Below are 14288 nucleotides of genomic sequence, written 5' to 3' on the forward strand. Positions count from 1 at the left end.
TCTCTTCAATGTGACCACTCACTTTACAACGGTCGGGGATATCCCCCCTCTTCCCCCCCAAGCCCGCGCGCCGCCGGCTCTTTGCCCACAGCCCACTACCCACCTAAACCTATACCCACTGGCTAGAGTCTTCCAGCTACCGATATGACCGACATGACACGCCGCATCCAGTCTGCTGCCGTACACCGCATTTTTCGCGGACACATTGCTGGTTTGAGTGATCCACCGAACACTGGCTCGAAATATCGGTCGTGTTTGCCTCCTGCAGGTACTGTCTGCCCGCCCAACTGATGCATCACCGTTGAGCTGGTCGAATGCTTTCTTCCCCCCGCCTGGCTACGCTGGATGACCTATTAAGGTTGTGTGGCCGACTCCGTTCGTTCGTATATCTGCACCGTCGATGGCCCAATGTTGGGCCGTCCGACCGTCAATCAATGCAGCGTCGCGGATTGTGGCCAACGCCCCCCATCAACCGACCGTGACTTTATCACCCTCTTTTACTTCTTTCGTACATGATTAGCACTATGACGACGATCACCCCAGATAGACGGAGATCAAGGTCACTTCCATCGTTAAGTTGCCGGCGTGTAGTCTCGCTCATCAATAGCCATGTTGCTAGACCGCCTGGATGGGGGCAGTCGCAAAAGTCTCAGTCTGTGCTGCAACTCTCTCACTAGGTCAGCTAGAGTAACCCGGTCTAGCCAGCAAAAGCAACGTAAGTCTGCCAAACCATAGGCGAGGATCCTGCCTAGCGTTGGCGCAGTCCCGAAGGAATTGCAATCTAGGAATACTGTAGCTGCTCCTTTACTATCCATCTCTCTGACTCGTTTTTTGCTTTCTTTTGAGTCTCCCTTTTTCTTTTGCTTTCTTTTTCTTACTTAATGCCCTTTTTTTCTTGGCACGACGCACATTGTAGAATGTAACTAGTCGCGACCTTTGGACGAGGTAGGTATACTACCAGTAAGATCCAATTTTTAGGAATATTGGGTGGTCAGTGCAGGGGAGCTGTCGTTTGTAACGGCTGTAAGTCAGAAGGCTGGCCTCCAACTGGTAGGGAAATCTTCCACATCATTCCGAAATTTGGGACCCTGGGCGGATATGCCGTGTCTGCATCCAAGGAACGCTTTTAGATCCGGGACTCACATTGCTTGATCCTGCTCTGTCGCGCAGCTTGCTTTAAGCCCTAAACTAAACCGCTACTGGCTGTCGCCATATTTTCCAGACTGCCACAATGCTCCAAGGAGAGGTCTCCCCGGGTGCATTCCTATTTGTCCGTAACATCGCCCCGTATGTGATTTTGCTCCACCGCGACCCTTGTCTGGAACAAATGAGGCGGAACACGGGAAGCCTGCCGCACCCTGTCACTGACAGCACCAAGGCTGGCTGGCGTCATGGTGAGACTCCATTCAATTAGCCCGATCAAACGCATTCGCCGGTGGGTACCTGGCTTCCTCTTCCTTCTCGTCTTTGCTTTTCCTGGGCATTCATTCGATAAGTATTCCCACGTTTGCTGTGACGAAACTGTTGGTCCAGATAGCTGCTACCAATTCACATGACAGGTGATAGTCAGCTCCATTGGTTGGAGTCGCGCCTGGATGGCGGGTTTCAATAATCGTATCCACCAAAATCCCGGCGGTCTCAATAGTGAAAAGGGCATCGAGCCGGGTGTTTGGACCTTTGGAGTACTTTCCTGAGCCGTGAGAGACACGAACATCCGATGAGACACTATGTCTATTTATTGGCACGACGAGCAGGAGGCCGAGCTTCAGCTGAAACCGACGCGGTTTGCTTAGTCCAGACTTGATTAGCACCCGTGGCACCTGGATTGGGCCACCCACCGGTGAAAGTACCGACTAACTTGACACGGAGCAGTGACCCGATGGGCAGTGCCAGACTGCCAGACTGCCTGTGCTGGTACGTAGATAGTACTCCGTAGACTAGCACCGTAGCACACAGAAGCCAGCTAGCCCCACTAGCCATGAGCTCCTAACGCTAAGGTGAGAAGAACCAGAAAAGTGTTCGATGAGGTTCGTGCGGGGACGACTGGCGACTGGGCTTGGCAACCGAGGACAATCCCGAAAAGCTGCCCATGAGACTTCGACTATCGATTCTCTCTTTCGGGCTGGATTCCTCAGCCCTCACACAACTGTTCCATTTTCCAGCAATCGTCTGGTTTTAGCCGCCACGCATATTTCCTTAAACTGACTAGGGTGTCTCGACCCAGCTGAGTCCACGGTTGCTCCCGATCTGATCCCCATATCTGAACCACCGGTTCTGAGGATTGCACATCAGCCTGCCATCAAAATGTCCGGCTTCCAGTACCAAAAGTGGACGGTGTCTGAGGTATGGTATCTCACGTTTATTTTTGCATGGAGGCGACCGGCCCAAGGAGGTAAGAACTAGGAGGCTGATCCTCACACTGGTTTCTGTATGCAGCCGTATGTCGATGTACCAGGAACCTTATTGGAGGGACCGTTTCACGACAAGACCAGAAATGAGTTCCGCTTTGTCGATATCTGGGAGCAGAAACTATACGTTCTGGACCTGGCCAAAGGCCCCGACTCCCTGAAGATCATGGACACATCTGCGTCAATCGGGTATGTCGCTCCTAGCTAGACTCCTTGGCCCACAGAATAATTACACCGTAAGCGGTGCCCAAAAAGACACTAATATCATACTCCGAACTCTTGTAGAGTAACCGCCAACATTGCGAATGCTGGGGATTCACGCGAAAACCAGATCGTCGTAGCCGCAAAACATGGATTCGCCCTGGTTGACCGCACCACGGGCGCACTGTCCTATATTCAGAAAGCGTGGGACGATCCGGCCAAGGAGCATAGGTAAGTCAATAATCCAGCTTTCTTGTCATCCTCCTCGTGGGGTCTGACTCATCGGGAACGTCATCAAAACAGAATGCGTTTCAACGATGGGGCCGTCGACAGCCACGGACGCTTCTGGGCTGGAGCCATGAACGATCCTAAGGTGCAGAACCCAGTCAACGAAGGTGTGATATTCAGGCTAGACCCGGACATGAAACTGCACCGCATGGTTGAACAGGTGACGATTCCCAACGGGATTGGCTGGAATCCTGCGGATGACACTATGTACCTGACCGACTCTCCCACCGGCAAGATTTACGCCTTTGATTTCGATGCTGAGACCGGGGACATCAGCAACCGAAGGGTGTTCTTTGACATTGGGGAGCCGAAAGAACCAGATGGGTTTGCCATCGATGAGGAGGGGTGTATATGGAGTGCTATTTACGGTGGTGGAAAGGTGATTCGTATTTCGCCGGAGGGCAAGGTCATTGGCGAGATAACTTTTCCCACTCGAAACATTACCTGTCCAGTTTTTGTGGGAACGGAGCTCTTCATCACGACCGCCAAGGATGATACCAATGATGACCAGCTTCCGGAATCCGTCCGGTATGGAGGCCGGCTCTATAGAGTCGACGTCGGCATCAAGGGTAAGCCTAAGAATGAGTTTCGACTTGAAGGCAGCCCGCAATAGGTAGTACTCGATAGACTAGCGCAATTAGTTGGTTGCTAGAGATAAGCCGATCTGACCGCTTGTCGAACTATCACCTTGAAAGGAATCACCAGTTGGAGCATCTAGGTTGGAGCCGTATGGTCTGTATACCCATCTAGAGAGATCAACATAATCGTGAAAATGAGTCTTTGAGACAGCTGTTCCAACCAAAGTGTAATGTCTGCCCAGAAGAAAATGATGAGTCTGTTAGCCACAGGATTCGCACAGAGCTGAGGTGGAGCAATCAGGTACTTCTGGTTACAGTACAGGGTATGTTGTGAAACATATCTGCATCGTTGTTACATGTTGTGATAGACATGCTGGAGGTCAGGATTGAAAGTATATTGGCAGCAGTAGATACGTACCCTTGCAGTTGTCGTTCTTTCCGATGAAGAAAGATGAAAGGCTGCCTTGGCCGTGTCGGAACCGGAGGATAAGTGAGAGGTCCGCGGATCGACGAACGGTGGGTGCAGAGGAGTTGGCACTGGGACTTTTGGGAACCGCAAGTCAGCAGACCTGGAAGTGTATGTCTTCTTTCTGCTTTCTGCTTTCTTTTTCATTTTATTTTTCGCCCCTAATTGTTTTGCTGACTGCTCATCCAAATTAACCTTTGTCTTCCTTGCCAATGTTCCTATTAGGATTAGTCTGTTGATTATTATTATGAAGTGAAGAATTAAATGTGTACATTGATCATCAACCACAACGGAGAGGCTAAGTAGAGATACAATCCGAAGGTATGATCTGTTGTGGAAGTTGTCACTCGTCTTACCGCTACATTGCATGAGGAAGGTTGTGGGAAAAGTAACCAGAGTCAAGCAAGTCGACGGAGCATGAATACACTCGGCAGGTAAAGATGGGCCTAGAATAATCTCAGTGGCTATTACTGGAGTAATGTATAGCCCTGAATGGCAAGGTACATTCTAGCATTCTAGCATCTACTTATTGTGACATGATCAGAAGTAAATCCAGTCATGCATTCACACACAGGTTTTAGTAGGTACAAAGTACGCCCCAAAAAAGGTTGATGCCTGAGGATAAAACAGGCATGCAGGCTGCAGCCAGAAACAAACAAGTGCTCACCCATAATGCCATTCTCCTCCTCCTACCTTCTTTCCGGGTCCTTTACAATGGCATCTAGCTCACAGGATCTTTAGATCGCATGCAGAGGTTCCTGCCCTATCCGGAGTCTAACTCGATGATCGCTTGACTTCTCCCAGGAAGGTGGGTGACAAGTGTGAAGCATGTTGCATGCATATGCCGCACATATGCGCTACGGCAATACCATCACTTACCCTGGGGCCTGGGATCTAGCCGGAGCTAACCCTTCCATGTGAACATACCGGTTATTCTGATATCATTGCCGCCTGGCCTGGGGGGTGGATGATAGGTACATTATTAAGTTATGCAGGCAAACGGAGAGACTCGTGGATGGACTGGAGCCACTTGGCTATGTATATGTATTTTACTTTTCCCCCTTATTGTTGTTTTTTTTTTTCTCTCTCTGCAGGGTAATAGTACTTTTACTGAGTTCCCTGACTGTACACTTACTATACTTACATTCAATAAGTACAGATGTAAGTATGCACATCCTTACGTACATGAGATTACCAGCTAAGCGACGCAGGGCCAGCAGTTCGAAAGTACGGAGGGCACAGAGTGGATACCTTCCGATGCGCAGATTTGCTGCCTGCGTACTCCGTGGTTGGGAGATCTGGACCCGTAACCTATGGAGGTAAAACAGTGTCAAGAGAAAATGCGAACAATTTTGAATTTACGGCGAAAGAAGATAGATAATATTGATAAGTACAGGATGAGATAAATCTCACTAGGATAACCGTTGACAATTAGCTGAAGACGGCTACAGCGGCACCGAAAAAAGGCGAATCATAACTTGGAGACTGACAGTCCAGCAGGAAGCAAATAATGAGGCAAAGGAGGGTGGGGGAAAGGAAGGAAGGCTTGGTAGGGAGAAAATGAAATACGAAAAAAATGAAGAATATTGGAGGAAAAAGCAATGAGGAGACAATACCATTCACTGCAGGTTCTGTGGCGATCGAAAAAGGGCTTTGTTATTGCTAGGATCGAATGGCGTCGTGATTGATAAGTTCTCGAAATAATAATCCGTCTTCACCTTCCTCCTTGGGTAAGATACACTTCCTTCGCAGGATTGTGAAGGAAGGCAGGTCAGATGGCCGAGGGTGCCGTGTTCGCAACCTTCTTCTCCCCTTGGTTCGAAAACCAACATTCGAGAATTCAGACCGAAGCCACCTTATTCTTCCAAAACCATCCTTTTCCGACGGCTTGCCTCGAAATTCGTCCCTCCCCATGGTCTAAATTGATAACCGTCAATAGCACGCAACCAGGAACCACTCCTCTGGGAAAAGCCCCCTCTCCTCTCCTCCGACTAAAACAGGAGCTAACGCACGAACTAATGCAGCTTCTCTCACACTTCGTCCCCATTTCCAATTCCGCCTGCGTCCCCGTGGTCTTCCCCGGCCTAGTGTCTTTTAGTACCACAGAGCGGTGCCGGGTTGGGCCATAATTTAGCCCAGGGCAGGAATAAAGAAAGAAAAAATAAATAAATGAAAATCAACAGTCGCCGGGATTCGCTACCGTGGCAGAATAGGTGACCACTTAGGGACCAATTGAATCCACAAGGATAAAATAATGTCTTTCATTACCAGAGCAAACAATGAACGAAAAGAGGCACACAAATGGGGAAGGCGGAGAATGATTCCGATCCCGACCGCTGGCCTGACTGGCGTCTGCTATCAGTCTCATTATCCCATGCCATCCCTGGTCCCGTCAAGCCGCCACGATGGATGAATCAAATGAGGACGGAACACCTCGTCTCCACTTCCCGCACATATTAATCAGGTAACGTGTGTACCTCTTCTACCATAGAGAGAAGAGCTAGATAGCAGGTAGCTACTAGCTCTACCGCCAACCTTCCACTAAGTCGCATGTAGTTCCGCACGAATTGGCTCACCATATGAAGACCAAGTTGGCGTGACCCGCAGTTGGCTAGAAGAGGCTTCCAGAACCGATGTGCCGCTCGCATAACCAGAAAATTTACCCTATACCGACACGGTGAACATCACCCTTACTCCGCGGCAATACCATCATCGTCGGTCTTTTTCATGACCTAATGACGGGCAGTAGCTATGATTTGTTCAATATTGATAAGGGAGATACGAATGCGATCGAATCTTGTTTGCCGTAGCTAGCGAGGTTACCGCCCGTCCGTGGGGTTTCAGAGCGAACCATCCAGCGTGTGAAATACTCTAGTGACTAACGGAGGCATTGACTACTCCGTAGCAGGGGGGAATTCCCAATTCAGCTGGGTGCGCCAGCTAGACGAAGCAACAGTCCCTTTGAGGTAGTACAGAGGGGGGCCCGCCCACTGAAAACGAAGGAAGGGCCACCAATTTTCCTGCTGCTAGCCAATGGCGGCCTTTGGATCGGCTAGATCGCAGAGACATTTCCCAAGCTCACTGCAGGTAATTCGCTACTTTCTGCAGAAGCATGGAGCTCACCGATCCTTACCGACATATGTACTTGACAGATCTACGGACTCTCTTTTCCTACTTTACTCTATTTTCTGTTCCTTTGCCTTATTCCAATGGTCAATATTATCTTATTTTCTTATTTTCTTCGATTTTCTGCCTGACTTCTCCGGTCCCACTTCTCAAGTTCAAAAGTACAAGCATCGTGTCTCAATCTCATGCATGCAGCAGAGATTAGAGATCCGTCCCAACCAATGCCCTCTAAACCCCAAAGTATAGGCGATGTTACCATAGATAGTACGATGGTCATGAAATGGTCGAAAGACAAAGCGAAGCAAGTGGGAGCCACCTGACAGTCAAGGACGCGGCAATCCGGACTAGCTCGGCCACCAATAGTTTCAGAATTTAGTGGCCTGGTCCCCATGATGCAAGCTTCGGGGACTCTGTTATATCCCACCAATCCAGCCTGTACGCCCGTCTCTAATAGTAGTTGGCTTCCGCCTGCAGCACCCAAGAGTTCTTGCTGGGTTACCCTAGCATTTGAGCTTCACTGCTGAAAAAGAGAGGATGCTAACTGCACTCGTTGCATATGTTTGGGCTGTGTTACAGCCTGCAAGTGGATATCTCCTTAATCCGGTGACTTTCTAACAACATTTACAGTCCGAGAACATTCTTCGAGACCAAGAACCTCTACAACGAAGCAGTTACAATGCAATATAGAGTCTATGAGTATGCTGCTGATGATTCAAGGTAGGCAAGACACATTTATGTCCCCATGAAGTTTGCGGGATATACAGCAAGTGCCATCTATTGCACATTTGCTTCTGAGGTGTTTAGAGAGCGATTGATGCCCGATGACGTAGCTGAAACACCACAGTTTCTCTTTGGCCTTTGGGCCGACCTCGATGGACACCAAAGTCCGAATGAAAACACAAAGCATCCTCCGTGGACCACTTAGAAGGCAGTATGATGATGACGAGCCAGTCTCTCCGATGATCTGTCTTCTCTGTTGCCTGCGTGCAACGAAAGGAGATCCTTACAGCCCATAGACCCAGTTTTTAAAGACTCTGCTAAGCCACCAGGAAGGACCCCTTAGGTTGAGACAAACGAGGTCACCAAACATGCCTATCAAGACACCCTGTGATAAGGAAGAGTCGACCTCGAGGTAAGGAAGTAACGGTGACTGAACCCCCGAGGAGTACTGAAGGATGGCAACCTGAGAACTAGAATGGTGAGAAGCAACGGTGATCAGCAGCTGACATGGGAACGACGACGGTCACCCGTCTGTCATCCACATTTGGGGGGAAAGGAAGGCAAAAGCATGTTGCCCGCATGCATGCAAGACATCGTGATTTGGGCGTCCTGAGTGGGAGAAGCGAGGCCATCCGCCCCATCTGCCGATGCGAACTAGACGAGGGCCTTGTTTTAGCTTCTTAGGAGGAATTGGCACGGCAGCTACTCTGGGGCTAAGGCATCTAGTCTTAGGTAGATAGGCAGGAAAGACCCGTCCGGATAAGCGTCGCCTGAAGGGTGAACGAGGGTCTAAAACAGCCGGCAACACAAAGCCACGACATGGTTTCATTCAGAGTTAGAGCTAGCTAGATGTTTACTTTTCTCTTTTCTCTTTTCTCTTTTCTCTTTTCTTTTTTTTTTTCTTTTTCTTTTTTTCTATTCCGGTTTTTCAGATTTTTCTTTTTCGTTGTAGTTGTCTTTCGTCTTTTTCCTTTTTTTTTTTTTTTTTTTTCCTATCTCTACTTTCGGTCAAGACTCCGTCCATTCTGGCCGGGTTTTCCACCTTGGGGGTGGATGTTATTTCCTAACCGGTACAAGTCCATTTGTTCGATCCAGCCATGTCACTCGTGCAACAAACTATCTCGTAAGTGACGATCATTCAACTTAGCTAACATGATATAGTTGAGGCTGTTGGGGCTGCGAGCGACACCCGAAGTCTATCAGTATCGAGATGTGGATTGGCAAGTGAAATCCGTGGAGACGAAATGCGAAGCACCAAAACCTTGAGCAGTGTTAGTCTGAGATCGTCATAAGTAATGGAGGTGAAATCCTTCCGAGAGAAACCGGTGACTTAGTCATACTCCCTCGAGTGGCATGATTTCAGGCTTAGAGGCTCTGTATAGACTACTACCGTCTAGTAGATGGTAGCTATGGAGTCGACGGTTGAATAGTACTATGCTCTGATAGTGAGTTGATGGCACTTTTAGGCGGTAAGTGCACTCGGGAAGTGAGTGATGTGCTTTTAGTATGGCGTAAAGAAACGGAGGAAAGATACCTTCAGTATACCTCATAGGTACCGTAAGGAACCCGACACAGCCTGATATCCGGCTGAATCGGTCGGTATCGGTAAAGTACCAAGCAGGTATCTCAGGGCCTCCACTGATCCATAGTGCTGGCGCGCCCAGTTTAAGCGCTCCGGTTCAACCTGCACCTTTTCCCCAGCCCCAAGGCCGGTGTTAGTTGCCTCTAGTGACCTCACTAGCTCTTTTTAGTGGGTTACGTTTGTTGGCCAGGTAGTTAGTTAATTAGTTAGCAGTTTTTACTGACATACCTGGGATTCTCTCTGTCTGTCTGTCTGCCTAGTAAATCAATGCACGCTTCGCTCGGCCAGCCAGCTGGGGCTGTGAAAGGATCCCGTGGGATCCCTAATCCACTACCCAGAAAACTAATAGCTCCATTCCCGAGGCGGCGCGCTCTCTCGTAGATTTCCTGCTTCGGCAAGTAAAGGAAAGTTCAATCTCCAAGATGGCCAACTCACTTGGGAGAGTGGTGGGTGAGTGTGTGTAAATGGTTTTTCTACAAGTAGTCTAGGTATGGAGTCCCCATCCCTATAGCACCCCCCAATTTTTTTTTGATAGCGCAGTAAGCTAACTGTTATACTTTTTGAGAGATTATTTCCCCCCATTTTAAATCATATCCACGTTCGTCAGCGATTATTCTGGACAAGATGATGGATGATGATGATGATCCACTACTACTGAGCAAAATAGTAGTACTAAAGACCCTTTCCTCTTCATGACTAGTTTACCTCCTACCCAACAACTATATTGGGAACAGCTTCCCAGCCCAGCAGCTCCAGTGCAGTGAGATTCCGTCACCCCCGAGTCTCTCTCATTTATGGCGTTGACTTGCCTCCACTAGCCCCTCTCTTCATCTTCTTTCTCTTTTTATTACTATTTAAATTGGTACTTTTGGCCACCGGGTATCATTGTCCAGGTCCTACTACCTAATCTAAAGTATGCAATCTGCATGTATGTCCGTATCACCCTGCTAAGTACGAGTCAGGTCCGAGGTTCGAACTTCTCAACAAGTACGTATTTTGGGTACTAAGACGGCAAGTAGATTAGGTGCTTCGATGGTGGGCGCGATAGATCAATAATAATACAGTTGAGATATTATATATAATTAATAATTATAATAATAATAATATAATACATATAATGATCATGAGAATGGGCTGCAGGATAGGTAGTAGGCCCTTCTCTGCCAACCAGGCCTGGGTTAAGCCAGGCTGTCGGGGGGCGGAAGGGGAGGGAAACAAGAGTCTCCACGTATGTATGACTGAGATGTATGTATGTCGAATGTAAGTACCTCTGACCGGAAGGAGGTTATGGCGAGGTACTCGGTATGTATTCATGTATGTAAGCTGTATGTATGTATGTATGTAAGAAGGCACACACCCATGTCGGTATGGATACTGACCTCGAAACTCTCTTTTTCTACTTTAGTTTATACACTTTGCCATCTTGCTTGCTTGCTTGCTTTCTTTCCCCCCTAAGCATGCCGGTCGTGCTGTGTACTCTCTTGTTTCTTGTTCCTCTCACTCGGAGTTGGTAACTAGTCTTCCTTTTTTAGAATTTTTCTAAAATTTTTGTTTTTTTCTTCTTCTCTTTCTCATTATCTCTCACTGTTGTGACATGCGCGATCCGCCAAATGCAAGTCGGCTTCGGGTCCTTGTCTTAGTTGTCTCCTCTTCCCACGTCTCTGGGTTCAACTCATGGGGTCCCACCCACTCTTGTTTTTTGTCGCCCCCGCCCATCTCATCCCAGCAATCAGTTTTTTTTCTTCTCTTTTTGATCGATTAGGATTTTATTTTATTTTTTTTTCTTTCTTTTCTTATTTCTATTTTTTTTATTCTGATTTTTATTATTATTCTGATTTCCGATTAATCCCATCCTTATTATATTTTATTTTCACTGTCGTTTCGTTTCACACCGCCGAATGATGCTGTCAACAACGGTTCGAGGTTACTTTACGATCGTCTCTGCTCCTACGGGAAAGCCGTCCGCGAGCAATAATAATAATAAAACCATGCCTAGAGAAAATAATCAGAAAAACTAATCCTCATCATAAATCATCATAGTTCCTGGACAGTCTGGCTTGACTTCTTCTTTTCTTGTCCGTTCTTCCAACTGTCACCTCCCCGTCCCTGCTGGCCCTCCATTCTATCCATCTTCCTCTTCTCTTCCTCTTTGCTCTCCCATTCTCCGTATTTATTCGTTTATCGTTATAGATAATTTGTATTTCTTTCATCCTCTGCTGCCCTTTACCTCCATCTAAAAGAAAACATCATCTTACTTCTTGTCGGTGCGATCTACACGGTTCTTAATCTGCCATATTACCTACGACTACTACATCCGGTATACTGCTGGTCACTATCGTGTAGTACTCACTTCTTTCTTCCTCTGTCTTTTCTGCAACCAACAATACCCTCCTAGTCGGGAACAAGCAGCACCACCGGGTGTATGATATTGGGGTTTCACTTCTTCCCTTGAAGCAACCGGGTTTCTCCCACCTGGTCCTCCTTTTTTTCCCTTTAATTTTATCTCTTGTGGTTCCGTGATTTTCCTTTCACCGTGGCTACCCTCGGGATCAGTGTGTTGGCGAGTCTTCCATACTCCCACCCGGTTCATTCCTCGCAACAATATCATTCGCTGTCAGGCTACCATCTTGCCCAACCCGCCGGCTCCCTCTCTCAGGCAGCTCTTCACGAGTCTCCAGCTCATCTGGAGAGAGAGGGGGCCCAGCAATGCCCTAGGTCGCTCCATCGATCTATCGAAAGAGAATCGGAGCATATGTCGTCCACCTTGACTGGCCCTTCCCCAGGCGATGCACATCCGGCCGAGGATCACAGTACGTTTGGTAGAAAGCGGCCTCGCTCAGACGATGACTCTGCATCTTCCGATGGACCGGACCCTGTGCGTCCCCGGCCTCTTTCCTGGCAACCATCAGCTCCTGTGGAACCTTCCGTGAAATCTACTCAGCTTCGTTCCATCGGCGTTGAGTCGATCTTGAACCCACCGTCAAAAGCAGCAGTCGTTACAGCAGAACCCGGTCGCGAACCATTAGGGTCCCAGGTGCCGACTACTTCATCGTCACCATCCCATGCCCGACTGCCCTCCTCCCCATCAGTCCATCTTCCCTCTCCCTCCGTTCACCCAGCAAAACGCCTCTCTGCGTCTCCCGCTATGAAGCATCATCAGGCCATCGCCCCAGCCTCTCCTTCTGCGCGGTTTGTTTCAACGGGAGGCGGTTACGCCCCGAGACTGGGTGTTTCACAGTCTCCTCTGGCTCACCCATCTCGTCTAGCCTCTTATTCAGCAGCTCCTGGCTCTCCCCTATCCGGTGATCCATATCCTGGACAGTCGGTTTCGACATCCACGCATCCTGCACCAGCTCCAATCTCCATGCATTCGACTCCAACTTTCCACAGCCGTCGAACAAGCGCCAACCCTACGCCTGCTCCAAGCTCCCAGGAAACAAGCCCTACAACCCCTGTTTCTGCTTACAGTCAGCTCGGGCGGTCATCTCCAGCAGTGTCTGCTGCGCCAATGCAGCAAACTACACCCTCGTTTCTCAATGCATCCGCATACGGATCCAGTGAGCCCGCCGCTCGCTTGCCTTCAGTCATAGCAGGACCAAGGTCCACAGGGGAAGAAGCGGCTGCTGCGGGAGCCCAGCCAGAGAATCCCCCTTACCCTGGCATGATTCCTTGCATACTAGATTTGAAATCAGGGTCCTCTAGCCAGGCAGAGAAACGGAAGGCGAACAGTGATGCATCGAGGCGGTTCCGGAATCGGAAGAGAAACGAGATGCAGCTGGAGCAGAAGATTGCTGGGCAGCTGGAGGAGATCCAGAAGAAGACTGAAGAGTTGAAGAGGCGGGACGATCAAATCCGATCTCTGATGCAGGAACGGGATTTCTATCGCTCTGAGAGGGATTTTTTCCGTGAACACGTCTCCCGCTTGGTGCCTACTGGTCAGCTTCCGGCCAGGCCAGCATCCCCGCTTACCCTACGACCGCCTTTCGAGTCCACCGCCTCTGAGCGCGAGGCCACATGGCATGCCTCGGAGGCCAGAAAGATGGTCGAGAACACTTCTGGAAGTGGGAAGCTGGCCCCAGCGCCATCTCACCTGATGGCCGGTTCGTCAACTAGGCCGCCCGTGACGTGGTCGGCCACTCCTACTTCGTATCCGGCAGCCCACGTTGAACGAGGTATGCTGCCCGACGACCAGCAAGCAAGATCATTGCCCCAGTTTCCGGGACAATGGGCGCGAAGCTCTTAAATGAGATGAATAGCAAACGTGAACATCGGACGCCTAATCTGGCTTTGACATCTCGAGTATCAGATTACTCTACGATACTTCTGGCGGCTCGCAGGGAGGGCTACTAATGCCAGCGGGACACGCATTCTCGAGATATCTTCATTTCTCATTTTCCCTTTTTTTGTCATGTAATCGACCTCCGCGTGCCCTCGCGCATCGGAGACTGAGAGCCGTAAAAGTTCCTAAAAGGCTTGTTTTCTTTCCATATCCTCCGGAGGCTAAGTCATCTTAAGCATTGGGAAAAGCTCTCTGCGCACAATTCGTGTGATCAGCATATGAAATAGGTGTATGGACGGGTGGTATTTTGAAAGGTGGCTTTGTCGTTGCCTCTTGTTTGTCTTCCCATGATCGGGTATTATCATGCAACTTGTCTATTCTATACATTTATCGTACACATTTACTCAGTTATGTCTCTCCTGATTTTCTTCCATTGTTGATTAAGTATTGGGTGGCGTTGGGTTTCTCTGCTTCGCTTTGCCATGAGTTGAACGGCCTGACGGTGGACTTTTGAAGATACTCCTTGCTGCATGCAGCACTGTCAGCAAATGAATTGCTTTGAATGATTTCCTGCTTCTTCTCATCTCAGGCTATAGACTCTGCCATTATCTGACTGTTAATGAGCGAGGGCGATGTTTAT

At 48.9% G+C, this 14288-nt stretch overlaps 5 protein-coding genes across 5 annotated transcripts; 3 read left to right on the top strand and 2 right to left on the bottom strand.

The window, feature by feature from the left end:
• Positions 1 to 1942: 1942 nt before the first annotated feature.
• BO85DRAFT_449851 (SMP-30/gluconolactonase/LRE family protein) lies at positions 1943 to 3683 on the top strand. The gene is made up of 4 exons (XM_025660251.1): positions 1943 to 2343; positions 2437 to 2597; positions 2694 to 2840; positions 2913 to 3683. Exons 1-4 carry the CDS (start codon positions 2305 to 2307, stop codon positions 3508 to 3510), a joined length of 945 nt encoding a protein of 314 aa, XP_025515053.1. The 5' UTR covers positions 1943 to 2304; the 3' UTR covers positions 3511 to 3683.
• BO85DRAFT_32972 (uncharacterized protein) lies at positions 3670 to 4422 on the bottom strand. The gene has a single exon (XM_025655434.1). The coding sequence runs from the start codon at positions 4308 to 4310 to the stop codon at positions 3828 to 3830; it is 483 nt and encodes a 160-aa protein (XP_025515054.1). The 5' UTR covers positions 4311 to 4422; the 3' UTR covers positions 3670 to 3827.
• A 2718-nt stretch (positions 4423 to 7140) lies between these two features.
• Positions 7141 to 7633, bottom strand: BO85DRAFT_33780 (uncharacterized protein). The gene has a single exon (XM_025655451.1). The coding sequence runs from the start codon at positions 7456 to 7458 to the stop codon at positions 7174 to 7176; it is 285 nt and encodes a 94-aa protein (XP_025515055.1). The 5' UTR covers positions 7459 to 7633; the 3' UTR covers positions 7141 to 7173.
• Positions 7634 to 7806: 173 nt separating this feature from the next.
• Positions 7807 to 8400, top strand: BO85DRAFT_449854 (uncharacterized protein; the record flags this gene model as incomplete). The annotated part of the gene is made up of 1 exon (XM_025660252.1): positions 7807 to 8400. The coding sequence occupies one exon, from the start codon at positions 7810 to 7812 to the stop codon at positions 7990 to 7992; it is 183 nt and encodes a 60-aa protein (XP_025515056.1). The 3' UTR covers positions 7993 to 8400.
• Positions 8401 to 11850: 3450 nt separating this feature from the next.
• Positions 11851 to 13746, top strand: BO85DRAFT_33639 (uncharacterized protein). Its single transcript, XM_025655447.1, has one exon. It carries the CDS (start codon positions 12122 to 12124, stop codon positions 13610 to 13612), a length of 1491 nt encoding a protein of 496 aa, XP_025515057.1. The 5' UTR covers positions 11851 to 12121; the 3' UTR covers positions 13613 to 13746.
• The last annotated feature ends 542 nt before the right edge of the window (positions 13747 to 14288 follow it).

Source organism: Aspergillus piperis (assembly GCF_003184755.1).
Source record: "Aspergillus piperis CBS 112811 unplaced genomic scaffold BO85scaffold_10, whole genome shotgun sequence".
Classification (NCBI taxonomy): Eukaryota; Fungi; Ascomycota; class Eurotiomycetes; order Eurotiales; family Aspergillaceae; genus Aspergillus; species Aspergillus piperis.

Bases quoted from the DNA above. Each gene is read 5' to 3' on its own strand.
- BO85DRAFT_449851 (XM_025660251.1), top strand. From the start codon at position 2,305: ATGTCCGGCTTCCAGTACCAAAAGTGGACGGTGTCTGAG. The intron at 2,344-2,436 runs GTATGGTATCTC...TTCTGTATGCAG, and splicing joins AAAAGTGGACGGTGTCTGAG to CCGTATGTCGATGTACCAGG. The intron at 2,841-2,912 runs GTAAGTCAATAA...TCATCAAAACAG, and splicing joins GATCCGGCCAAGGAGCATAG to AATGCGTTTCAACGATGGGG.
- BO85DRAFT_32972 (XM_025655434.1), bottom strand. From the start codon at position 4,310: ATGCAATGTAGCGGTAAGACGAGTGACAACTTCCACAACAGATCATAC.
- BO85DRAFT_33780 (XM_025655451.1), bottom strand. From the start codon at position 7,458: ATGGGGACCAGGCCACTAAATTCTGAAACTATTGGTGGCCGAGCTAGT.
- BO85DRAFT_33639 (XM_025655447.1), top strand. From the start codon at position 12,122: ATGTCGTCCACCTTGACTGGCCCTTCCCCAGGCGATGCACATCCGGCC.